Source organism: Elephas maximus, chromosome 11 (assembly GCF_024166365.1).
Source record: "Elephas maximus indicus isolate mEleMax1 chromosome 11, mEleMax1 primary haplotype, whole genome shotgun sequence".
In the NCBI taxonomy this organism is placed as follows: Eukaryota; Metazoa; Chordata; class Mammalia; order Proboscidea; family Elephantidae; genus Elephas; species Elephas maximus.
Window position 1 is genome coordinate 93,174,021 of NC_064829.1, and position 23,974 is coordinate 93,197,994.

The 23,974-nt window shown below is 48.6% G+C and overlaps 1 protein-coding gene across 1 annotated transcript; it reads right to left on the bottom strand.

Annotated features, from left to right (window-relative positions):
* Window positions 1–1,047: 1,047 nt before the first annotated feature.
* CACNG7 (calcium voltage-gated channel auxiliary subunit gamma 7) lies at window positions 1,048–22,010 on the bottom strand. The gene is made up of 6 exons (XM_049901706.1): window positions 21,932–22,010; window positions 18,950–19,174; window positions 17,930–18,016; window positions 17,266–17,406; window positions 2,471–2,616; window positions 1,048–2,043 (listed from the first exon to the last, which is right to left on the bottom strand). Exons 2-6 carry the CDS (start codon window positions 19,143–19,145, stop codon window positions 1,786–1,788), a joined length of 828 nt encoding a protein of 275 aa, XP_049757663.1. The 5' UTR covers window positions 19,146–19,174; window positions 21,932–22,010; the 3' UTR covers window positions 1,048–1,785.
* Window positions 22,011–23,974: the final 1,964 nt, after the last annotated feature.

A 23,974-nucleotide genomic window follows, 5' to 3' on the forward strand; every position in this document is an offset into this window, starting at 1 on the left:
TAAGGAGCCCTGGTGTTGCAACGGTTGTTGTTCGGCTGTTAACTAAAGGAAAGGTCGACGATTGGAGCCTACCCAGCAGCCCCCTGGGAGAAGTACCTGGCCATCTGCTTCCTTAAAGACTACAGCTAAGAAAACCCTAAGGGTCAGTTCAACTCTGTCAGATGGTGTCGCTAATGAGTGGGAATTGACTCCACAAACTCCAGGGCACCCAACGACAACAACAATCTAACCTTATTCTATCCCAGTCCTAGGGATAGAGACGGGGACAAAGTCCCCTGTATCCAATCCCTTCCCCTCGGGCAGGTAGAGACGTGTTTGAAATAAAGTTTATTGAAGTTTCTGTCGGTATTTACATATGATACACGGTAAATAACAGCCAGGCCCCCCACCCCAACCCCTTCCCAGTCCCCAGCGCCCCCCTCCCCCCAGCCTCATTAAAAATCGCTGCGTAAAGACAGGTTAACTGCTGCTGTCCCCTTCCCCCTCCCACCTAAGATGCAAACTAAAAGCCCCGGTCCCTCCCCTGCCCCCCTCCCCCCACCCTGGGGGCCATTCTTGTTCCGTGTACAACACTGTGCTACCTCGCCCCTCCTCCTCTAATAAGGGGGGGGTGGGCGAGTTTCTGGTGACCTCTTCCCTTAAATCTGTCCAAGGGGGCGGAAGGGCTCTTGAAAGAGGCCAGAGTTGGGGATCGGAGATGAGAAAGGGGACTTCAAAGAGGGAAGTGCCAGAAAATGGAAGACTTCGAGGTTTGGGGGGGTGTCGACCCCCGCTACTGCCCCTCCCTCCCCCGACGGGGCCTCGAGGGGGGAGAGGCGGGCACAGGTGCGGATATGGCATCATGGGACTCCCTCCGCCCCAGGTCCCTTTCCTTGTTGGGTGCGGGAACGGATGCACCTAAGGGGATGGATGAGTGGGTGGAGGAAAGAAAAGAGAGAGAGCAGGAAGAGGAAGAGAAAGAAACCAAGGATAGCTGAGAAAGCAAGATCCGTTAGAGTCTCCCTAGAATGGCAGGTAACCTTCAGGAGGCAAAAGAACCCAGCCGCTAAGAACCGAAAGTAGAAAAGAATGGGGTGTTCCCGGGAGCAGAGAAGTGGGCGGGGGGAGGGGAGACCAGGTCCTGCCCACCTGGAGCGGTGAGGTGGAACAGGAAGGCCCCCACAGCACCGCGGGGTCAGGAGGGGAAGGCGGGGGCAGATGCCAGGAGAAGGCCCGGGCAAAGGGGAGAAGGCTATCATCGACATTCCAGGGGGGGCTGCCAGAACTTACTCTCCAGCCCAGAGCCCCTGCGGTGAGGAGAGAGGTTCGGGGGCTCAGGGTAGTTGGGGTTAGAGGAGCCGGGCCCTAAAGGAAAAGGGGCGGGTCCTGAGGAGAAAGGGGCAGGTCCTAAGGAGAAAAGGGCGTGTCCTAAAGGAAAAGGATGGGCCCCAAGGGAAAGGGATAGGTCATAGGGGAAAGGGGAGGGTTTTAGAAGGGGCGGATCCTGAGGGGAAATGGGCGGGCCTAAGGCGAAAGGGGCCAGCAGACGAAGGGGAGGAGTCCAATGGAAATGAAAGAAACCAGTAAAACGCAGAGGTTAGAGAAGGGGGAGGAGCCATTGGGAAGAGGAGGCATTGGAGAAGGGGAGGAGTTAGGGGGACCCGGCGAAGCCACCGGGAGAGGTTGGGGCCTAAAGCTGGCGCAGGATCCTCCGGGCGGAGGGAGGAGTCCCGAGGAGGGCGGTGGGGGGGGCTGCATTGCAGAAAGACCCGAGTGGAGGAGCAGGGAGGCTCCGGGGGCGGGGCCTCAGCAGGGCGAGGTGGAGATGTGCAGGTGGTCGGGGTACTTGATGGCGGGAGGGTAGTTCTGCGTCATCTGGATGGAGACGTCGCTGGAGATGTCAGAGGGGCTGCGGCCGCGGCGCCACGCCTCAGGCTGCAGAAACTGGCCCGAGTAGTCGGAGCAGTCGCTGAGACGCGGGCGGTAGAAGGCCGGGTGCGGACGGTACATCTCCTCCTCCGCGTAGCGCTTGGTGAACAGGTACACGGACATCACGCCGGCTCCCTGCGCAAGGCACAGAGTCGCAGAGTTGGCCCGTAACCCCTTCTTCCCCCAAGACTCAAAAGTCCAGACCTCCAGCCCCTCCTTCCCCAAACCAAGGAGTCTGAGCCCCCAACCTCCTTCTTCAGATCCAGGAGTCCAGGGCCTCCAGCCCCCTCCTCCCTCAAAGACAAGAGTCCTAGTCCTAGTCCCCAGCCCCCTCCTCCTGCAGTCCCCAGTCCCGGCCCCCAACCCCCCTCCTCCCTCAGACCCAAGACTCAGGGTTCCCAGCCCCTCTTCCCTCAGACCCAGGAGTCCAGGTCCCCAGCCCTTCCCCTCCCAGGACCCAGACATCTAAGCCCCCAGGTCTCTCCTTCCTCAGGACCCAGGAGTTCAAGCCCCTGAGACCCTCCCATCCAAAACCCTGGAGTGTGGGCCCCACGGACATCACCTCTTTGAGTAGGAAGGAGGAAGCAGCGAAGGCAAACGACCACCCGTAGCGATAGTGAAAATACTGCTCAGAGCTGCTGGGCCTGTTCATAACCTCGTCATTGATGCTGGAGATGTAGAGAACCAATCCCACCACCAAGGAGAGGCCTGGTGGAGCAGAAGGTGGTGGGGAGGGCTTGGTCCCTCAGAACTAGTCCCCCTTCTCCAGCCCCAGCCCCTCCCCATTCGCTGCCTTCCCCTCCTTCCCACTCTGTCCTGGACTAACTACTATCTTTCCAAGCCCCTTGTGTGCTGGGCCTTGGCTGTGTGCAGGGAATCCCGAGATGAACCAGCAACCTCCCTAACGCCACCCCCAAACCTGCCCTCCAGGAACTCACTGCAACTGGAGCAGATAATATGGCCCCTGATCAACAGTCACATACATGGTGACATGTGCTGTAAGGGAAGTTGCTCAGCACTTTGGAGGAGTCCAGAAGAGGCACCGAATCCACTGGGGGCAGGAGCAGGGGGAGTTAAGGAAAGCTTCCTAGACTAAGAATGGCCCCATGTCCAAGTTCCAAAGATGAGGCCCTGGGAAAAATGTTGTGTGTGCTGTTGAGTCCATTCCAACTCATAGTGCCCCTATAGGACAGAGTAGAACTACCCCGTAGGGTTTCCGAGGAGCAGTTGGTGGATTCAAACTGCTGACTTTTGGTTAGCAACCTGAGCTCTTAAGTACCCTGGTGGCTGCCATCCAAAAGGTTGGCAGTTCGAATTCACCAGCCACTCCTTGGAAACCCTACGCGGCAGTTCTCTATCCTATAGGGTCACCATGAGTTGGAATTGACTCTATGGCCGTGGGCTTGGCTTCTTTTTTTAATCTTTATACAGTAGCAGATCACCAGGTCTTTCTCCCACGGAGCTGCTAGGTGGGTTCGAACAGCCAACCTTTCAGTTAGCTACCAAGTCCTTCTGGGAAGAATAAAGGTGTGCTATGATGCATCACTCAGAAGAGCTTTACCACTGTCCCACCCACCAAAAAAAAAAAAAAAAAACCCAAACCCATTGCTGTTGAGTCAATTCCAACTCCTAGCAACCCAGTAGGACAGAGCAGAACTGCCCCACGGGGTTTCTAAGGCTGCAGTCCTTATGGAGGCAGACTGCCAGATCTTTCTCCCTCAGAGCGACTGGTGGGTTCGAACCACTGACCTTTTGGTTAGCAGCTGAGTGCTTAACCACTTGCCACCAAGGCTCCTTAAAAAGAGACATAGGAAGGAAAAATCAATAAAAACACAAACTAATGGCGGATTTTTTGGAAGCAAATCAACGGGACTTTCTTCTAAGGCACCTCTGAGTGGGCTGGAGCCTCTAATCTTTTGGTCAGCAGTGAGGCACATTCACTGTTTACACCACGAGGGATTCAGTGTGCGTGTGCGTGTGGTGTGCGTGCGTGCACATGCACATGAGTAGGTATATGAGGGAGAGAGAGAAAAAAAGACAAATTGGGTAAAATGTTAAAAATTGGCGCATCTAGGTGAAGGATACAGGAGAGTTCACTGCATTCTTTTTGCAACTTTGCTGTAGGTTTCACATTTTTTTCAAAATAAAAAATCGCCCTGCAAATTACTTATTAATTGTAAAGAGAAAAATGGATCTTTATAATGCAAAGATCTGACCAACACCACATTCACGAAGCAATCAAACTTGGTACCGCTCATGGCGGGGTCAGTACTGGTATTAGTTGCCATTGAGTCACTTCCAATTCCCACGTGTGTCAGAGTGGAACTGTGCTCCACAGGGTTTTCACGTCTGTGACCTTTTGGAAGCAGATCACCAGGACTTTCTTCTGAGGGGCCTCTTGGTGGACTTGCACCACCAACCTTCCGGTTGGTAGTTGAGTGCTTAAACAATTGTGCCACCCAGCGACCACGGTGGGACAACCTGACATTATTTGCTACCTGAAGTGACGTGATATAAAGTACATGACACTGCCTCTGAATTTTCTTGCCCAAAATGTCTGAATCTAACGAAACCTCTAGTCTAGACATAACTCCCAGGTTACAGAAAATACAAGGAAAGGAGGACAAATTAAATGATATAGTGAGGAAACAATCATTATACCACAAGGATGTGGGATATTCCACCAGATATCCTAGCTTGTAGTCTTCAAAAGGACAATAACAACAACAACAAAAAAAATGAGTAGCTGCTGAGGCGGCTTATGTACAAACGAACAGCTCTGGGCTTTGGTTCCTTGGTTTGGAGGTTTGGGGTCATAGTTTCATAGGACATCCCGGTTAATTGACCTAATAATGTATTTACTGCTTCTGATCTGCCTCCTAGTTTACTACATGGTGCCTGCAGTCTTAAAGGATTGCAAGCAGCCATCCAAGGCACAACAATTGGTTTCTATTTACCTGGAGCAACAGAGGAAGGAGAGTGAGGAACTCAAAGAGGATATGGAATATGTGGCTAACTGCTTCCATGAAAAGCCACCTCCTATCACATGAGACCAGAACTGAATGACACCTGGCAACCATTACTGAACATTTTGATCAAAGATTCTATAGAAGCCTGATCAAAAGGGGGAAAATGTAGAACAGAACTTCAAATTTTTATGGACTCCAGACTTTCTGGAGCCATGGAGGCTGGATGAACCCCTGAAACTATTGCCCTGAGATAATCTTTAAACCTCAAACCAAAAATATTCCCTAAAGCGTTCTTAAAGCCAAACAGTAATTTAGCTTAACTAGTAAAGAATGTCTGCCTTGAGCATTATGCTCTTTTAAGGACTGTATGAGATCAAATTGACAACACCAACTCGAAAGGTTAGACTGGAACCTTAGCGGACAGTAAGTTTATGGTAACAGGGGAGGAACAATTCAGAAAAGGAGGGAGAGAACGGTTGCACAACTTGAAGAATGTAATCAATGTCACTGAATTGTACATGTAGAAACTCGAATTGATGTATGTTTTGCTGTGTATATTTAACAACAATAAAAAATAAAATTCAAATTCTTAAAAAAGTCCAGACTTATCAGACCAGTTGAGACTAGGACTTCCCGAAACTACTGCCCTGAGATACGCTTTAAGCCTTAAACTGAAATTATCCCTTAAGGTCACCTTGTAGCTAAATGACAGATTGGCTCATAAAATAAAGAATATCACCCACGAGTAATGAGCACATTTAAGAAATCATCTATGGTCAAAAATTACTCTAAAACAAAGACAAGAAGGTGAGGGGGCAGGGAAACTAGAGTATTGGAAATGGTACAACCAGAACGGAATGAATGAGAATGACAACACATTGTGAAAAATGTAACCAATAACACTGAATAATTTGTGGAGACATTGTTGAATGGAAACCTAAACTGCTGTGTAAACTTTCACCAAAAACACAGTACTAAAAAAAAAAAAACAGTTCACAAGAAAACACAGGGATTAGAGAAACGTATGGAGTCCCTGGGTGGTGCAAAAGATTAAGGAACTTGGCTGCTAACTGAAAGCCTGGAGCTTTGCGGCCACCTAGAGGTGCCTCAGAAGAAAGGCCTGGCAATCTACTTCTAAAAAAAATCAGCCATTAGAAATCCCCGTGTTTAGGAAGCAGTGAGTTTTTATTTATGGTTATGGGAAATTCAGCAACAATTACGGGTTATGGCTGCCCAACATGATCGCTGTCATTGATATCACTAAATTGTACACCTAAAAAATGTTGGACTGACAAATGTTGTGTTATACAGTAAAAACTTGTGAAAACCAGAACCTGTATAAGGCAGAAACCTGTCAGAGAAGGAAAACTCAAATGTTTTCCAGTTAAACAAGCAATAGAAAAGTGGTAAGATTGCACCCTGTCAAAGGCAGAAAACTTGTGAGACCCAGGAAAACAAGGCAGTCCTGTTGAGTTCTGGCTGTACTATATATATTTACAATAATGAAAATACATACACCTACCCCACACTGCACTGCACAGTGGTTAAAGTAATTGATTGCTAACCGAAAGGTCAGCAGTTCGAAACCACCAGCAGCATCCTGGAAGAAAGATGTAGCAGTTTGCTTCCATAGAGATTTACAGCTTTGGAAACTCTATGGGGTCGTTATGAGCTGGAATCAACGGCAGCAGGTACTCCACACTGACTGACTATCTTATTGTCCAACATTTCACATTTGCAGCAATAGTAAAAAATCTACTATCTGACTGTTTTGTGCATTAACAACATACATCTGGAAGTACTAATGCCGAGGTGTAAGGTGGAAGTAATACTGGCTTTGATGGTTAAGGTTATGTGTCAGCTTGGCTAGACCATGATTCTCAGTGGTTTTACAGTTATGTAATGATGATGTAATTTGGCAGTTATGTAGTGATGTTGTCATTTTCCATTTTTCTGATCTGATGTAGTCATCCTCCATTTTCACATAATGCCGATTTTTGCAAAATGACCTGGTCTTTGGAACCTAACCGTGTCAGTAATTGAGGAGTAGGTGTTAAACCCAAAAACCTATGGAGCACAGTACTATTCTGAGACACATGGGGTCACCATGAGTCAGAGTCAACTCCATAGCAGCTAGTTTTTTATACAACCACAAAGAAGCCCTGGTGGCACAGTGGGTAAGCACTCAGCTGTTTACCAAAAGGTTGGAGGTTTGAACCCACCCAGTGGCTCCCCAAGAGAAAGACCTGGCAATCTGCTCTGCTCCTGTAAAGATTACAGCCTAGAAGAACCTATGGGGCAGTTCTGCTCTGTCACATAGGGTTGGTATGAGTCAAAATTGACTTGACAGCATCTAACAGCAACATTAAACCATAGCACAGAAATGGCACTAGGGAAATACAGAATGTGAAAATTCTACCAGACAAATGACCAAATTTCTTTACAAATAGATGGCAAGAAAAAAAATTTAAAAAGTAGAAGGAGAGGGGCCCTTACAGATTCAAAGAGGCTTAAGACATTTATCCACTAAACACATGTGTCGAATTTGGATCCTGATTTGCAACAAACTAACTGTAAAAAGGCATTTATGGGACAAGTGGGGGAAATCTCACCACTGCCTGGATATTAGGTGAGATTAAGCAATTTCTCTTAATTGTTTTGGCACGATAATGGCATGTGGTTATGTTAAATAAGAGTGCTGTTTAGCTTAACTAGTAAAGAATGACTGCCTTGAGCATCATGCTCTTTAAAGAACTATCTATATGGGATCAAGATGACAAAAGCAACTGGAAAGAGTAGACAGGAACCTTAGGGGGCAGTGAGTTTATGTTAATGGGGGAGGAACAACTCAGAGAAGGAGGGTGAAAATGCTTGCACGGCTCTAAGAATGTAATCAAAGTCAATGAATTGTACATGTAGAAATTGCTGAATTGGTGTATGTTCTGCTGTGTATATCCTCAGCCACAAAAAAATAAAATAAAATAAAAACTAAAACAAAATAAGTAAAAGAGTAGTTATTTCTCAGAGATACACTGAAATATTTGTGGATAAAGTGGTATGATGTTGGAGACTAGCTTTAATATAGTAAAATGGAGATGTTATAGGGTATGACTAAAAATGATTAGCTGTATGTTGATAATTGTTGAAACTGATTGATGGGTATATGGGATCTTATTATACTAGTCTATGTTTTTGTATGTTTATAAAATTTCATAATGAAAATGTATTTAATAAGTTCAGTGTGGTCAAAAAAACTGGGGGAACTATTCCAGATGAAAAGAGACTCATTAACTAAATGCAATGCATGAACCTAGATTGAATCCTGATTATGGGGAAAAAGCAATAAAAGACATTCTTGAAACTGAAGCAATCTGAAAATGGACAAAAGTGTATTATGGAATTATTGTAAAATTTCTGGGTGTGATAATGGTGTTGTAGTTATGTAGACATCTGTCAGTTTGTTGCTGTGGTGGCTTGCATGTTGCTGTGATGCTAGAAGCTATGCCAACAGTATTCAAATACCAGCAGGGTCACCTGTGGTGGACAGGTTTCAATGGAGCTTCCAGACTAAGAAACACTAACAAGAAAGGCCTGGCAATCTACTTCCAAAAATTAACCAACAAAAACCTTATGAATAACAACAGAACACTGACTTGCTTGCTTTGGACATGTCATCAGGAGGGATTAACTGCTAGAAGAGTACATCATGTTTGGTGAAGTAGAGGGCCAGCAAGGGTAAGGGAGACCCTCAGTGAGTTGGACAGTAGCTACAATGATGGACTCAAACATGCTGGTGATCATAAGGGTGATGCAGGACCAGGCAACGTTTTGTTCTGTTGTACATGAGTGGTGTTGACTCAACACCAGTTAACAAAAACAGTTATACAGAAGAATGTCCTCATTCTTAACAGATGCATACTGAAATTTTTAGAAATGGACTATCATGATACTTGCAACTTACTTTAAATGGCAAAGCCAAAAACCCTGTGTATGTGTGTGTGCACAGACAAAGACAGAGAGAAAGAAAATATGGCAAAACATTAACAAAATGTTCAGTCTTGGTGGAGGAAAATATACCTGGGTTCATTATACTATTCTGTGGGTTTGAACATTTTCTTTTAAAAAATTGGAGTGATTGAGATGGGATAAAATAATGACCCCCATCACTCTCCTTCCCTTTAACCTGCTGTATTTTAATTCATAACCTTATTTCTATAACATTATATTTTCTATCTATTTGCTATTCTTTTTTATCATGCATCTTTCCCAACCCCCACCAGGGTATAGTCTCCATGATGCTACGACCATTTTGTCCCCTGTCTCGTTTCTAGCTTCAAATGCAATATCCAGCACATAGTAAATATTAATTGAATGGATGAATTGATGTAATATTTATAATAGCTGCAACAATGGGCTTAAACATACCAACTATTGTGAGGATGGCGCAGGACCGGGCAAAGTTTTGTTATGTTATACATAAGGTCGCCATGAGTCAGAACCACCTCAACCTTAGGCCACAATAACAAACAACTGGAACTTCCAGAAAAGCTCATTGGCTGCTGTCTCCTTTTTAACCCACACTGAAGCTTACCATTCTTCCATCCCTTCTAAAAATTAATCTTTTCTTGCTCTGAACTTCTGTAGCACTTTTGACTTCTGGAATTCCATCATTTTGACACTCAAGAAAAGGGAGCCATGCTGGGAAGCCACCTGAGATGCGTCTTAAAGATGAGCAGGTTTATAGGAAAGGAATATTGAAGGAAGCCCAGAAACCATCACTCACTCAAATGCAGGAGAGTCACCTCTCTCTCTGTCTCTGTTTCTCTGTCTATTTCTCTCTCTCACCCATCATGGAGAATTAGCCACCAAGTCATGTCTATTTTGCTTCCTGAATCCCTCATAAATCTGAACCCCTTTTTGTATCCCCAATTGCCTTCCCCCAGCTAATTCCTTATTCTCTGTTCCATGGCCCCCAAATTCTTCCTGCTTCAGGTATTAGTTCTTTCTAGACTGTATCTCTCCCTGCTCAAAATTCTTCCTTGGCTCCTTGATGTCCACAGGAGAAAGTGTGTTTTTGTTGTTAATTGTTGTCACCTTGGCTCCAATTCATGTTGATCCCATGTAAAACAGAATGAATTGTTACCTGGTCCTGTGTCATCTTCATGATCATTGGTATGCTTGAGTGCATTGTTGCTGCCATTGTGTATTTTGAGTGCTTTCCAGTCCAGGCACTCATCTTCAGCATTATATCAGACAATATTCTGTTGTGATCTACATGGTTTTCACTGGCTAATTTTCAGAAGTAGATTGCCAGGCCTTTCTTCCTGGTCCATCTTAGTCTGGGGCTCCACTGAAATTCACCCACTATGGGGGGAACGTGCTGGTATTTGAAATACCAGTGGCATAGCTTCCAGCATCACAGCAACATTCAAGCCACCACAGTAACAACAAACTGACAGATGGTAGTGGGGAGAAAGTATACTTCTAGGCTTTATATGATCTAGTTCCTGCTGACATTTCCTGCCTCATCTTCCACCCCAACCCTAGACTTGAGTCCCACAATCACATTATTGGAGTTCTAAATAACAAACACACATTCTCCACAAGCAAAGTGTCAGGAGTGGTGGTTGATGAGAGGGAAACAAAGAAGACAAAATGTTTTTTAGTAATTGCAAAATGCCAAAATGTAAGATCATTTCTCCTTCCTGGTCATTTAACAGTGGTTCAAATCAGAGCCTTATGGAGAAGTTCTACTCTGCACATATGGGGTCCTCATAAGTTGGAATCAAGTCAAAGGCAACTAGCAACAACAACTGGTTATCCAAAAATAACCTTCTTTTTCTTTTTCCGTCTCATTCTTTTTCTCTGTCCCTCCCCCTTCCTTTCTTTGCAATCCAACTCTTCCTCCACCACCCCCACCCAACTACATCTGCTTCTGAATTCTTAGAGCACAGTAGGCAAGGATTACCTACATTCCAAACTGAATGGAAACAATCTGGCTCTAGAGCAATACGATTTCAGGACCATGGAGAGCTGCCCAGGCATCTACCTCCGTTTTAGACTCTTTCTAGGGCTTTAATACATGCTGTGAATTCCCCCTCCACACCAGGAGCCTTTCTTTCTTCACTTGAAAAATTTGCCCTCACCGTTTAAAGATCGACTTAGACATCAGCTCCACCTGGAAGCCTTCTCTGGTTGCTTCCACTCTCCCTACACCTCCCTACTATGTCTGATTAACATATCTTCCTTTACCCAAAATGCCCCGAGTTGTCCTTATCATTTCTCCATTCTACAAGTATTTCTTTAAATTGTTAAAAAGCAGAAATGTCACCTTGAGAACTAAGGTGTGCCTGACTTAAGCCATGGTATTTTTAATCACCTAAATTTTTTTTTTTAATATGCATGTGAAAATTGAAACATGAATAAGGAAGACCCAAGAAGAATTGATACATTTGAATTGTGGTGTTGGTGATGAGTATGAAATATACCATGGACTACCAGATAAGAATGAACAAGCCTGTCTTGGAAGAAGTGCAGTCAGAGGCTCCTTAGAAGTGAGGATGGCTAGACTTTGTCTCATGTACTCTGGACATGTTATCAGGAGGGGCCAGTCCCTGGAGAAGGATATCATGCTTGGTAAAGTAGATGGTCAGCAAAAAAGAGGAAGACCCTCAATGATATAGACTGACACAGTGGCTGCAACAATGGGCTCACACATAGCAACAATTGTGAGGATGGCGCAGGACCAGGCAGCATTTTGTTCTCTTGTTCATAGGGTCACTATGAGTTGGAATTGACTCGATGACACCTAACAACAAGAATTTCAGCATGTACTTTGTACCAACAATTACTTTAGACTCTACAGATACAAATGAGAGCTGGTTTGAAAAGATTCCTGTCACATTGGAGCTTATATCCTTGTAGAAGGGGTTGGAAGTTCAAGTCCACCCAGAGGTCCCTTGGAAGAAAACCCTGGCAATCTACTTCTGAAAAATCAGCCACTGAAAATGCTATGGAGCACATTTCTACTCTGACACACCTGGGGTCACCATAAGTTGGAACTGACTCAATGGCAACCGGTAGTGTGGCTGAAGTTATAAGCAATGGGCAGTGTAACATCTTAAGAGATGAACTCAGAGATCTGAGCAGCAGCCAAATCATGGGGAAGACGCTACAGGCCAGAGTGAGGAGCTTGGATGTATCCTAAGTGCAATGGGAATCCATCAAGGGAATTTAAAAATTGCAGGTGTGTGGCAAGCTTAGGAGCAGCAGTTAAGCACTCAGCTGCTAACTGAAAGGTTGGTGGTTTGAACCCACTAGTCACTCCATGGGAGAAAGGTGTGGCAGTCTGCTCCTGTAAAAATTACAGCCTAGGAAACCCTTTGGGGCAGTTCTACCCTGTCCTATAGGGTCGCTATGAGTTAGAATTGACTTGATGGCAACGGGTGTTGTGTCTCCAATGCCCAGCACAGGGTCTTCCATGAAGGATGTCCCCAGAAATGTCTGATGAGTGAATGAATAAGCAAATGCACACAGCAGCTTTGAGGATTAGGGCTTAATCTGGGTCATGGATGGGGAGAGTGCCTCTTATGGCCCCTGGCTGGGAAAAGAAAATCAATGTTACTCTAGCTTCTCCCCCGTCTGTCACCAATCATATCCACTCATCTGGGTCTATTGATTGTTCTGTCATTATCCCTCTCTCTCTCATCTGTCTCCATTTGCTTTATCCTCACAGCCCCAACCACTGCTCAGACCTTATCTGCTATTGCTTGGACCACTGCAGAAGCCTTCTCCTGGGTTTGCCAATTATCAATCTCTTTCCTTCTACTCCATCCCCAAAACTGATCCCTGGGGATGTGTAACACCTCCAGAACAAAACATCGCCTGGTCCCGCGCCATCTTCATGATCACTGGGATGTTTGAGTCCATTGTTGCTGCCTTTGTGTATTTTGAGTGCCTTCCAACCTAGGGGCTCATCTTTCAGCACTATATCAAGCAATATTCTATTGTGATCTATAAGTTGTTTTCTTTTTTAATTTTTATTGTGCTTTAAGTGAAAGTTTACAAATCAAGTCAGTCTCTCACACAAAAACTTACACACACCTTGCTACATACTCCCAGTTGCTCTCCCCTAATGAGACTGCCCACTCCCTCCCTCCACTCTCTCTTTTCATTTCTATTTCACCAGCTTCTAACCCTCTCTACCCACTCATCTCCCCTCCAGGCAGGAGATGCCAACATAGTCTTGAGTGTCCACCTGATGCAATCTACAGGGTTTTCATTGGCTAATTTTCAGAAGTAGGTTGCCTACAATGGTAGGAAGCCAAATGGCAACCTCATGTATGCAGAGTAGAACTGCTCCATAGGGTTTTCAGAGCTGCAGACGTTTCAGAAGCAGATCACCAGGCCTTACTTCTGATGTGCCTGTGGGTGGACTCAAACCTCCAACCTTTCAGTTAGTAGTTCAGCTTAACCATTTGTGCCACCCAGGGACTGGTAGTAAGTGGTAGTGGTAGGATTTGAACCCAGGTCTTTCTGAGTTCATAGGGATGAGCTCAGCCACAGCCTGCATCCACAACCCTGAAAGCACACAACTGAATACGTTGGGGTGGCATGCATAGATCGTAGTCTATGAAATGAACCCAAGGAAGAGGTTCTGGCAATAGGGTTCAATGCTAAAAAATTACTCTATTGTCACATGTGAGCTCTGACTTCCAGTCTTTATCACTGATCATGTATCTTTGATCCTTGGCTTGAACTTGGACAGTCAGTTCCTGGTACAGTGGTATGAGCATAGCGTTTGGAATCAGAATACCCTCCATTCAAATCCCAGCTCTGCCACTGACTAGCTACGTCACCTTTTGAAACCCCTTGTTTCCACACCTGTAAACCACAAGCAATGGCGCTGTTATGCATTGAATTTTGTCCCCAAAAAACATGTGTTGTAAATCTTAGCCCCTGGTGATGCAATGGTTAAGCCCTCGGCTGCTAACTAAAAGGTCAGTTGTTTGAACCGTGAAGATTTATCTGTTGCCCATTCTGACTCATAGTGACCCTACAGGACAGAGTATAACTGGATGGAGGCTGACACATCTTTCTCCCATGGAGCAGCTAGTGGGCTCGAACCACCAACCTTTCAGTTAGCATCCAATCGCTTAACCACCGCACTACTAGGGCTCAGCCTAGAAAGCCCTAGTTCTACTCTGTCCTGTAGAGTCACTATGAGTTGGAATCAACTCAACCTGCAAGGCTTTTAGTTTTACCTGAGTATGTAATCCCATTTGGGAATGGTTTTCTTTGTTATGTTAATGAGGCCGTAGTGGTGTAAGGTGTGTTTTAAACCAGTGACTTTTGAGATATAAAAGGTGCAGATTAGGCAGAGAAACAAGCCAACACAGATGGAAGACCAGTGTCTGAAGACCACGGAAGCAGGCCAGTCTACAAGGATTGCTGGCTAGAGAAGCTGAGACAAGGATTTTCCTCCAGAGGGAACAGAAAGAGAATCTTCCCCTAGAGCTGGTGCCCTGAATTCAGACTTCTAGCCTCCTAAACTGTGAGGAAGAAGCCCTGGTGGCACAATAGTTAAGCGCTCTACTGCTAACCGAAAGGTCTGTGGTTTGAACCCACCAGCTACTCCTCCGGAGAAAAGACCTGGCGATCTGCTCCTATAAAGATTACAGCTAGGAAACCTTAAGGGGCAGTTCTACTCTGTCCTACAGCATCACTGTAAGTTAGAATTAACTCAATGGCAGACAACAACAAATTGTGAGAAAATAAGTTTCTGTTCATTAAAGCCATCTGCTTGTGGTATTTTTGTTACGGCAACCCTCCATAACTAAGAGAGGCACTTTCCTTACAATGTTGCAGGTAAAGTTGAATAATAGTGCCCATTCTGCCAACCCTTGCCCCACTTTCTCTCTCTAGGCCACTATTTTTCCTTCTGAAAACTGAAGAGAACTTTCAGCTCTGACAGTCTGGGATTGTGATATTCTACATGTCTTATTTTAGCTTGGCGTCTGGCTCCACACACCGTGATTCAAGTTTGCACGGAGATTGCACCCTGGTTTCCCTGGAAAAGGTCTCGTCAGGTTAGGTTGCAGGCACGGGGGAGGTTTAGCCTGGAGAAAGCTGGGTGAGGAGCAGGGAGGAGCCTGGGGGAGGGGATATTTGAAAATCCATCTTCATCTATTTGCACAGCCAGCTTGGGAGAGACAGAGCAGAGAGCGGCCCCCAAGAGACGGGATTGGGATGAGACACGCAGAAGGGTTTGCTTGTAAAATATCAACTGAAATAAAAGGGCTTGAATTGAGTTGAATTAAATTAAGTTGAATTAATTTGAACTGGACTGAAGAACTGAGTTAGTACCTTGTGAGGTTAGTTGTGCTGAACTGAGCTAAACATGTTTGAACAGAGGTGAGTTTGGGCTGTGCTGAGCTGAGGTGGACTGAATAGGAGCGGACTGAGTTGAGACTTCAGAGTCCCTGGGTGGTGCAAAGGGTTAATACACTCAGCTGCTACCTGAAAAGTTAGAGGTTCGAGTCCACGCAGGCGTGCTTTGAAAGAAAGGCCTGGCAATCTACTTCTGAGTAACCAGCCATTGAGAACCCTATGGAGCACAGTTCTACTCTGACACACCTGGGTTCACCACGAACTGGAGTCAATTCAAGGGCAACCGGTTAGTGCTCTAATGGAGAGTCCCTCAGTGATACAGTTAATGCACCTTACCTGCTACGTGAAATGGTGGTTCGAGTCCACCCAGAGGCACTTTGGAACAAAGTCCTGGGGATTTACTCCAGAAAAGTCAGCCACTGAAAACACTATGAGGCACAGTTCTACTCTGACACACATGGGGTTGCCATGAGTTGGAATTGACTTGACACCAAATGGTTTTAGCACTTCAGAAAGAACTCCACTCTGGGACCCTGGACACTGGCACAAGCTTACTCTAGTGTCTTGAGCAATTTCCTGCTTTCCTCTGGGCCCATTTTTATCAAGTGAGTGGTAATAACAAATTCCTTAGCAGGGATGTTATGAGGAGGGAGTGTAATAACACATGCAAAAGAGCCTTGTACCTCAAAAGAAGAAGAAGGAAAAAAAAAAAAAACTGCAAACAAATATTGAAGCCTAGCTAATAACATGCATAGGGAAGTGTTCAGGGTGAAGTGTCCTGATTCCTGCAACTTACTCTGAAATGCATTAACAAGTAAGATAGATTGATGGATGATTAGACATATAGATAGATGGACAGATACAGGATAAAGTAAGTCTTAAAAAATAATAATAATACAGTTGCCATTGAGTTGATTCCTACTCAGAGTGGACCTGCACTCCACAGGGTTTTCGATGGCTGTAATCTGCTGGCACAACATTTAAGTGCTCAGCTTCAAACCGAAAGGTTGGCTGTTCAAACACACTTAGTGGCTCCATAGGAAAAAGACCTGGTGATCAGCTTCCCCAAAGATTAACCAAAAAACCCAAACCCATTGCCATCTAGTCGATTCCAACTCACAGAGACCCTATAGGACAGAGTAGAACTGCCCCATAGGGTTTCCAAGGCCTCAAACCCTTTACATCTTTCCCCCTTTGCTGCATCTTTCTCTTGGGTCCCTAGGAAACCCTATGGGGCAATTCTACTCTGTCACATGGGGTCGCTATGAGTCAGAATTGACTTGATGGCACCCAACAAGAACAATAATCTTACGGAAGTTGACCAGAAGTAGATCACTAGGCCTTTCTTCCACAGGGTGGATTTAAACCACCAGCCTTCTGGGTAGTAGCCGAGCACATACGTTTGCGCTACCCAGGAACCTTAAAGTAAGTCTAGTGATACGTTCATGGTTGACCCTAGGTGGTGGATATATGGATGTTTGCTACAAAATTCAGGTTTTCTGCACTTTTTTAAAAAAAGAATTTTTATAACAAAATGTTGCACAGAAAATTAAGAGCCTCGTACACCGGAAATTGCTAAAATATCAGTAATGGTTAAAAATATAGCCTCTGGAGGCGAATTGGATGAAATTTGATTCTTAGCTCAGTCTCTCACTAGTTGTAGGGCCTTGAGCAAATGACTTCATCCCTCTGGAGTGTTTGTTTCCATATCTGTGAAATGGGCTATTAATAGTATTTACCTCACAGGGCTGTTGTGAGTATCTGAACAGAGCCTGGTCCATAATTAGCATGCAGTAAGCATTAGCTAATAGTTTGGTCCTCAGAACAAATTCTAAGATGGGCGTTGCTATCTCCATTTTACTGAGAGAACAAAAGTGGGTCTCAAACAAGTTGTGCAACCCCTCCAGCATCGCAAAACAAGGAAGTGGCCCACAGGGGCCCACGGGTTCTTGAAACTTGAAATAGCCCCCCAACCCATAAGTGCTTTCCTTGGGCTCACCCGACAGGATGAAAAAGATGCCAGAAACGAAGGCCAGAATGGTCCTCTGTGGGCGGATGTGGCCGATGTTGCTGATGACGAAGGCAGTGAACACAAGGAAGAGGCTGACCATGGGGAAGGGGGTAGCCGTGCGCACTGTCTCTGGAGGAGGAGGCAAGAAGAGGCAGGAGGTGAGAGGGAACCTAGGGTGGGGCATCTCCCCTTTCCTCTGACCTCTCCCCTTCCACAACTGCCTCCACTTCACTTGGTTCATCCCCTTTCCCACCGACTCCTCCCCTTTCATCTGATAAGTCCACCTCTGACCTCATAGCTTCACGAGGCCACACCCACTTTGATTTGACCCCACTTCTTTCCCCGCCAACCCCACCCTCTACCCAGGCCCCCGCCCTTTCAACCTAGCCCCACCTCCTTATCCAATGACTCTGTCTCCTTTAAAGCCTCCCTCCACTCCTACCTTTTAGCTCCATACTTTACCTACTGACTCCGCGCACCACTCAGGCACCATCCTTTCAACCTGGCCCCTCCTCCTAATCCAATGACCCCGCCTCCTTTCAAGCCTCCACAACTTCCCTTCGACTCCACCCCTTCTCTAGCCCCGCCCTGTTCTCCAACCACCTGCCCTGTAATCCAGTCCCCTTGTTGCCCAGGCCCGGATTCCCCTCACTCAGAATATTCTCCGTGTTTTCCGTCACCAAATTGATCTCCGGTTCCAGGAAATATTCCGAGGCCACGCAGCGACCCTTCTCACGACCTGGGGAGAAGGTAACGAGGCAGGGCTGGGGGAGAGACTCCTAAGCCCCAGGGAAGTTGTCAGGAACAGGACGGACACTGGGGAGACCCCAGGATGAGGGCGGGAAGCTGAACCCAAAGCTTATGAACAGCACTACTCTTTGGGGTGGGGGAACGGGGTAGGCAGGATGTCTGGGAGCTCCTCCTGGGAGCTGCCCTATAGTCTCCTGTTTGAAGGAGGACAGGGTTGGAACTCAGAGTCCTAAACAAGAAGGGAGTATGGGCCAGGACTCCTGAGTCTTTATAGAAGATGAAGTCTGGGGCCCAAGATTCCTAGAAGGAGGCCCTTGGTGATTACTAAACCAAAACCAAACCAGCTGCCGTAGAGTCAATTCCACTTCATCGCGACCCCATGTGTGCAGAGAACTGAGCTCCATAGGGTTTCATTCATGGCTATGACCTTTTCTGGAAACAGATCACCAGGTCTGTCTTTCAAGGCACCTCTGGGTGGACTGGAACCTCCAGCCTCTCAGTTAGCAGCTGAGAACTTAATCATTTGCATCACCTAGGGACACCTTTGGTGATTACCAGGAGGTATGAATTCTTTTATCCTGCCCATTCTGCCTTGAAATTGTCCAGGGAACAAAGTTTGAACCTAGACTACTGGTTCTAAGGGAGGACTTCAGGGTTCCCCCAGGGAAGCAGGGGTTAGGAACCTGGAGATTTTTTTTGACATCGGGGCTCCTAGGTGCAGGGAATAAATGGCTAGAAATTTGGACTCCCGGTTCTGGAATTGTGTTAGCCACTGGGGTACAGGATCCTGAATCTGAATCTCCAGGAAAGAAACCGAATCAGTGTCTGGGTTTCTGGAATCAAGAAATGGGACTGTGGAAAAGGACTCTTGGGCTTCAGCTAAGGTGAGGACAGGTGAGCAGAGAGCAGGTGAGGTCTGTACCTGCAAAGAAGCAGACTCTCCAGAGGCCAGCGTGTAGTGCCATCTTGACCTCGGTGGTCTGGTTCTGTGGCAGCACTGTACCCTCCTCCATGTATAGCCAGTAGTCGGTGCTGACCGCAATGCCCACAAGGAGCAAGCCGCAGGCACCAAACACACTGCTCAGCAGGGTCAGGGCGCGGCTGCTACAGTGACTCATTCTTAGCGGCGGGGGGCGCCCTGCGGGGCCTGGCAGAGCAGAAGCTTCAGTGGAGAGCCCAGATAGGACCCACCAGAGCCCTCAACCCTATGCAACAACCTGGGTCATTGGACCCTGGCTTGAGAGTCCAACCCCAAAATGGCAATCTCCCAACTCTGACACCAGCTCTAAACCCTGACCAAAAGCTTCACTTCTAGAATGAGATCCCCTAATCTTGACCTCTGTTTTATGGCCCAGAACTCCAACACTGGACTCCAACCAGAGGCACCAACTGTCGACCCCCAGCAACAGAACTGAGCTACCCAATCCTGATGCCTGTTCTCTGACTCTGGACTATGGCCAGAGACACCATCTCCAGGCCCCCATTTCCAAGATAGGATTTTCAACCATGACCCTTGGCCCAGACCCAGAACTCCAACCTTGATTCCAATCATGTGACTGGAACTAGGTCCCAAATATCTTTGCTCTGGTCAGAAACTCTAGTTCTAGATTAACCCCAGAACAAGGACTCCCAACCCTAGCCTCATGCCCTGACCTGAGACCCCCAACCTTGGACACCAGACCTCCCCCCCAACCTTGAACCTGGGCCCCTTACTCAAAAACTATTACTTTGATCTGAGACCTCAACTCCAGGACCAGGCATCCTCCAACCCTGACTGTGCCCTGATCTAAGACCCAAGCCTTGGACATCGGATTCCAACAAGGGCCCCTAGCCTCAGCTCTGACCAGGACTTAGGTCCCTGAACTCTAGGTTTGGGGCCTTGAACACTGGATGCTGACTTGACCTGTCCAGAAACTCAGACTACCAAATTCTGACTCCATGCCCTGACCTCTTTCCTTTGGACTCTGTCTCTGGACTGAAGGCTCTGGTCAGAAATCCTCAAATTGGGTCACTAGCCAAGGACCCCTAACCCTATACCCTGATCCCAGACCCTTGATCACAGGCCCACCTAAGACCTTGAGACAAGACCTCTACCTAAGTTTAAACCCTTGGACTCTTATCTTGACCCTTAGCACCCAATTCTAACACCAAGAACTTGACCCATGAGCTTCTAACTCTGAACTGCGCCTTGACCTCAATTTGGGATCCCAATCTGAGATCACAGCCCACAATCCAGATCCAAAATCCCAGAACCTTAACTTGCCCCTTTTCCCCTCAGATCCAGGCAGGCTTCTCATGCTGGAATAGTGGGAGCAAGAGACCTGGAGCTAGAATCTTGACTAGAGACTCCAGAATGTCAAAACCGTAACCTGGGACCCCTTCCCTCAATCCAGCATCTCAAACAAAGCACCCCAGTCAAACACGGGATCCCCCCTTCAAAACCAAGAGCTGGTGCTCTGGACTCTAAAGCCCCAATTAAGAAGTCCAAGACTCCTGTCTTCCACCACATGTTCCCCAAATCCCCCACCAGAGATTCTGGACCCCAATTTCCCATTCTAGGACTTCCAATCACAGACCCTCCTCAAACATACAACCTGGAACCCCAACCCTCCCACAACACTGGACCCTCAAAACAAGATATCTCCAGTTCACAGATGTGAAGTCCCAAATTACAATCAGGTACCCAGATATTACAACTAGAGAGCCCCTCAACTCACGACTCAACAACTACAAATCCCTTATCCACAGCCCTCACCTCCCACCCAGGAACTTTCTCCCAAAACACACAGTCTCATGATTTGAGGGGATCCAGCTCAGGATCCTCAACCTATCTCAATCAGAGGCCTCTAGATCACCAATATCCTTTTAATTATGAAGTTTGGGACCCCTCAACAGTCCCTCAACAACCAAGCCCAGACATGAAACTCCGCTGTCTTTAACCAGAATTCCTATAACCCTGAAAATCTGTCCCACGCTGGTAAGGACCCTGGAGCCTGAGACAACTCCCATCTTCACCCAGCATCCACCCAACTCCCTACCCCCCAGCCTTCTGGAGGACTCGAGGATCCAGTCCGGCAGAGCTCCTGCCAGCTTTTCTCCCATCCCCCGCCGGGTGGCTCCAGGGCTTGACCGCCAGCTGTCTGCTTCTCTTCCAGTCCACTCAGCTCGGAAACAAGCTCCCAAAACCCAGTGGCCTGACTGCCTTAGTCCCAGGTAGTTGACCTCAGCGTCACACATTTGCCCCTAGGATCCCCGGCTGCGACCCTCGAGCATTCTCACCCTTCTCACTTCCCCTTTCGAATCCACCCTATTCGTTCTAGTCCTTCTCTCTAAACCGCCTGCCCAGACCTCCTCATCCTCCTCCGGATCGGCGGCTCAGCCCTTCCTCCTTTGGGACCCTCCATCCAGCCCTGGAGCGCCCTCCTTCTTTTCCTTTTTTATCCCAGCTTCTCCTGGATTCTGGCATTCCGCGTCCCCCGGGTCCCCATTCTTCAAGCCCCAAGTCCTAACTCCATCGCCCTTCAATCTCTTGGGAGTTGGAACTCCCCCTTTCTGGGGACCTGCTCCCATACTGACGTCCTGCCCTTACCGGGCCTGGGCCCTCCACCCCATTCGGGACACCCAGCACCGCCTCCCTCAAGGCCCCGGCCTGGGCCCTCCCCAGATGTCTGAGATCCAGACCTCAAGAGTATAGTTTCCCGACTCCGGGACCCTCGGGTCTCCTTCTCCGGGAATCCCCAGGCCACAATGCCCCTCCATCCCCCATTTGCCTCCAGAGCTCGGGCGTCCTGACCGCCAGAATCCCACCTCCCGAGCCACTCAGGCCCTTTTGAGCCCCAACCGGGGCTCCCAGCCCCCTCCTGGGGCGCCCCCCTTCTTTCCAGGACCCTCCCGGGGCGCTCACCTCTCTCAGGGCTGGGCGGACGCTCCGGGCCGCGGGCCCCGCAGCCGCATGACCGGCCCCGCGGCTTCCCCCGGCCGCCGCCGCCTCCACCGGGGTCGCAGGTGCCCGCGCCCCCCGCCCCAGCCCCGGAGCCCGGCGTCCCGGCCCCCTCCCGGCCTCCCACCCCCCACCCCCCGCGCCCGCGGCCTCACTCGGCGGATGGAGCCGGGAGCAGGGCCCGGCGGCCGCTCATTGGTTGCTGCGGAGGAGGGGAGGGGCGGCGGGGGGGGATGCAGGGAAGGGAGGGAGGGAGCTAGGCCTTGAGGATGGGGGAGACAGGGAGAGAGAGAATAGAAACCAAGGCAGAGAGCCCGAGAGGGGACAGGGCTCCCAGAGAAGCAGACAGACGGAGCGGACACGCAGAGTCACACCGAGACCTCGAGGCTGAGAAATTCCAGGACTCACAGGTCTGGGGACTGAAGGAGACACAGAGACTACCACAAAGAGACAGAGAGAAAAAAGGGGAGACAGGCGGAGTCTGAGCCCCTTCGAGGCTCAGAGATTGTAAAGCCCTGGGTAGGGAGGTCAGAGAGAGAGACAGAGAGAGAGAGACAGAGAGACGCTCAGAGGCCTTGGGCTGAGAGATGTTGAGACCAGAGACCTTGAGCTTGGGGAGGAGACAAGAGAGAGAGACCCTGGAAAGAAGAGACAGCAGTGGGCAATCCTAGGGGTCCCCGGATGAGGACTAGGGCTCTGGCCTCGCCTGAGGCGGAGCCTGGGGTCTGGGCGGCCTGAGGAGAAGGAGGAGATGGGAGGGGGCGTCCCAGGCTGGGGTCCCCGAAGCAGCGGGCGGGCGCAGAGCGGAGCCGGGTCCTGCAGCCGCCGCGGAGCCGGGAGCCGGGCCAGTCCCCCCCCCCCGCCGTGATGTCAGCGGGGCCACTCTTAAAGGGGTAGGCTTCCCGCCGAGGGTCGGAGGGGGTGCTGGGACCCGCGGGCACCGGACAGGGGCACTTCTGCTGTGCGGGGGGGAGATAGGGGCAGCCCTAGCATGAGGCTGGGCTGAGTGGCGGGAACCCAGGAGCCTGCAAGGACGTAGAGACGCCAGAGCCCCCGAGTGAGCCTGTGAAGCTTTGGGGCTCATCCCCTCCAAACACACAGACACGGACACACCGCTCTGCTGGCCTGCCGGGCTCTGGGGACTACATTTCCCACTGGCCGGGGCGGCGAGGGGCCACACTTGGAGGAAGGGTCCGCCGCGGTGTCTGCTGGGAAGTGTAGTCTACTTGGACGAGCCCCTCCACTCCCCCCTCCCGCCTTGGCCTACCCCGCCCCCCTCCCCACACGCACACGCAAGTGGGTCAGAGAGGAGACGCCGGAGAGCACCGTCGTCTGTCTGCTGCCGATCCCCGAGCTCAGGGGTTCTGGGGGCTTCTGTGGCAGCGGCGCTCTGATTGAGTCTCCAGGTCTCCCAAAAGGAGAGACCTGCCTTTCATCTCCCCTCAGGGCTTCCTCCCAGTCCCCGGGTCTCGGTGTGTGTCCGCCTGTCTCTGGAAGCTGGTATGTGACTCGAGGGTGACTATGAGCGTGCTCTAAGTGCCCGTGGCCTCCACTTGACACTCTCTGTGGTCTGAGTGCACCTCTCTGCCTCATTGCGCGGTCCCCTTTGGTCCCCCCTCTGTGGCCCTGCACTGCTTCAGTTTGTGAACCTCTATCTCTTGAGCTCTGTGCTCTGTCTCTTTCCTTCTCTATTTTTGAGGTTCTAGTCTCCCATCTCTCTTTTCTATTCTCTCTTTGAGTCTCCTCTTTCTCCTTCTGTCAGAATTTCTGCTCTTTCACTCATGCTGTGGGTCTCTTTCTCTGGGTTCTTTTTCCTCTCTCCCCTCTTTGTTTCTCTGTTCTCTCTGTGTGTCTGCTCTCTTTCTCACTCTCTGGGTTTCAGTACTCTCTTTGAGTGTGTATGTGCCTGCTCTATCTCTCGGGGGGTACTTTTTCTCTCTTGCTCTCCCCTCTCTGTTTCTCTCTTTCCCTCCGTCTGCTCTCTATCTCTTTGGGGTCTTTTTTCTC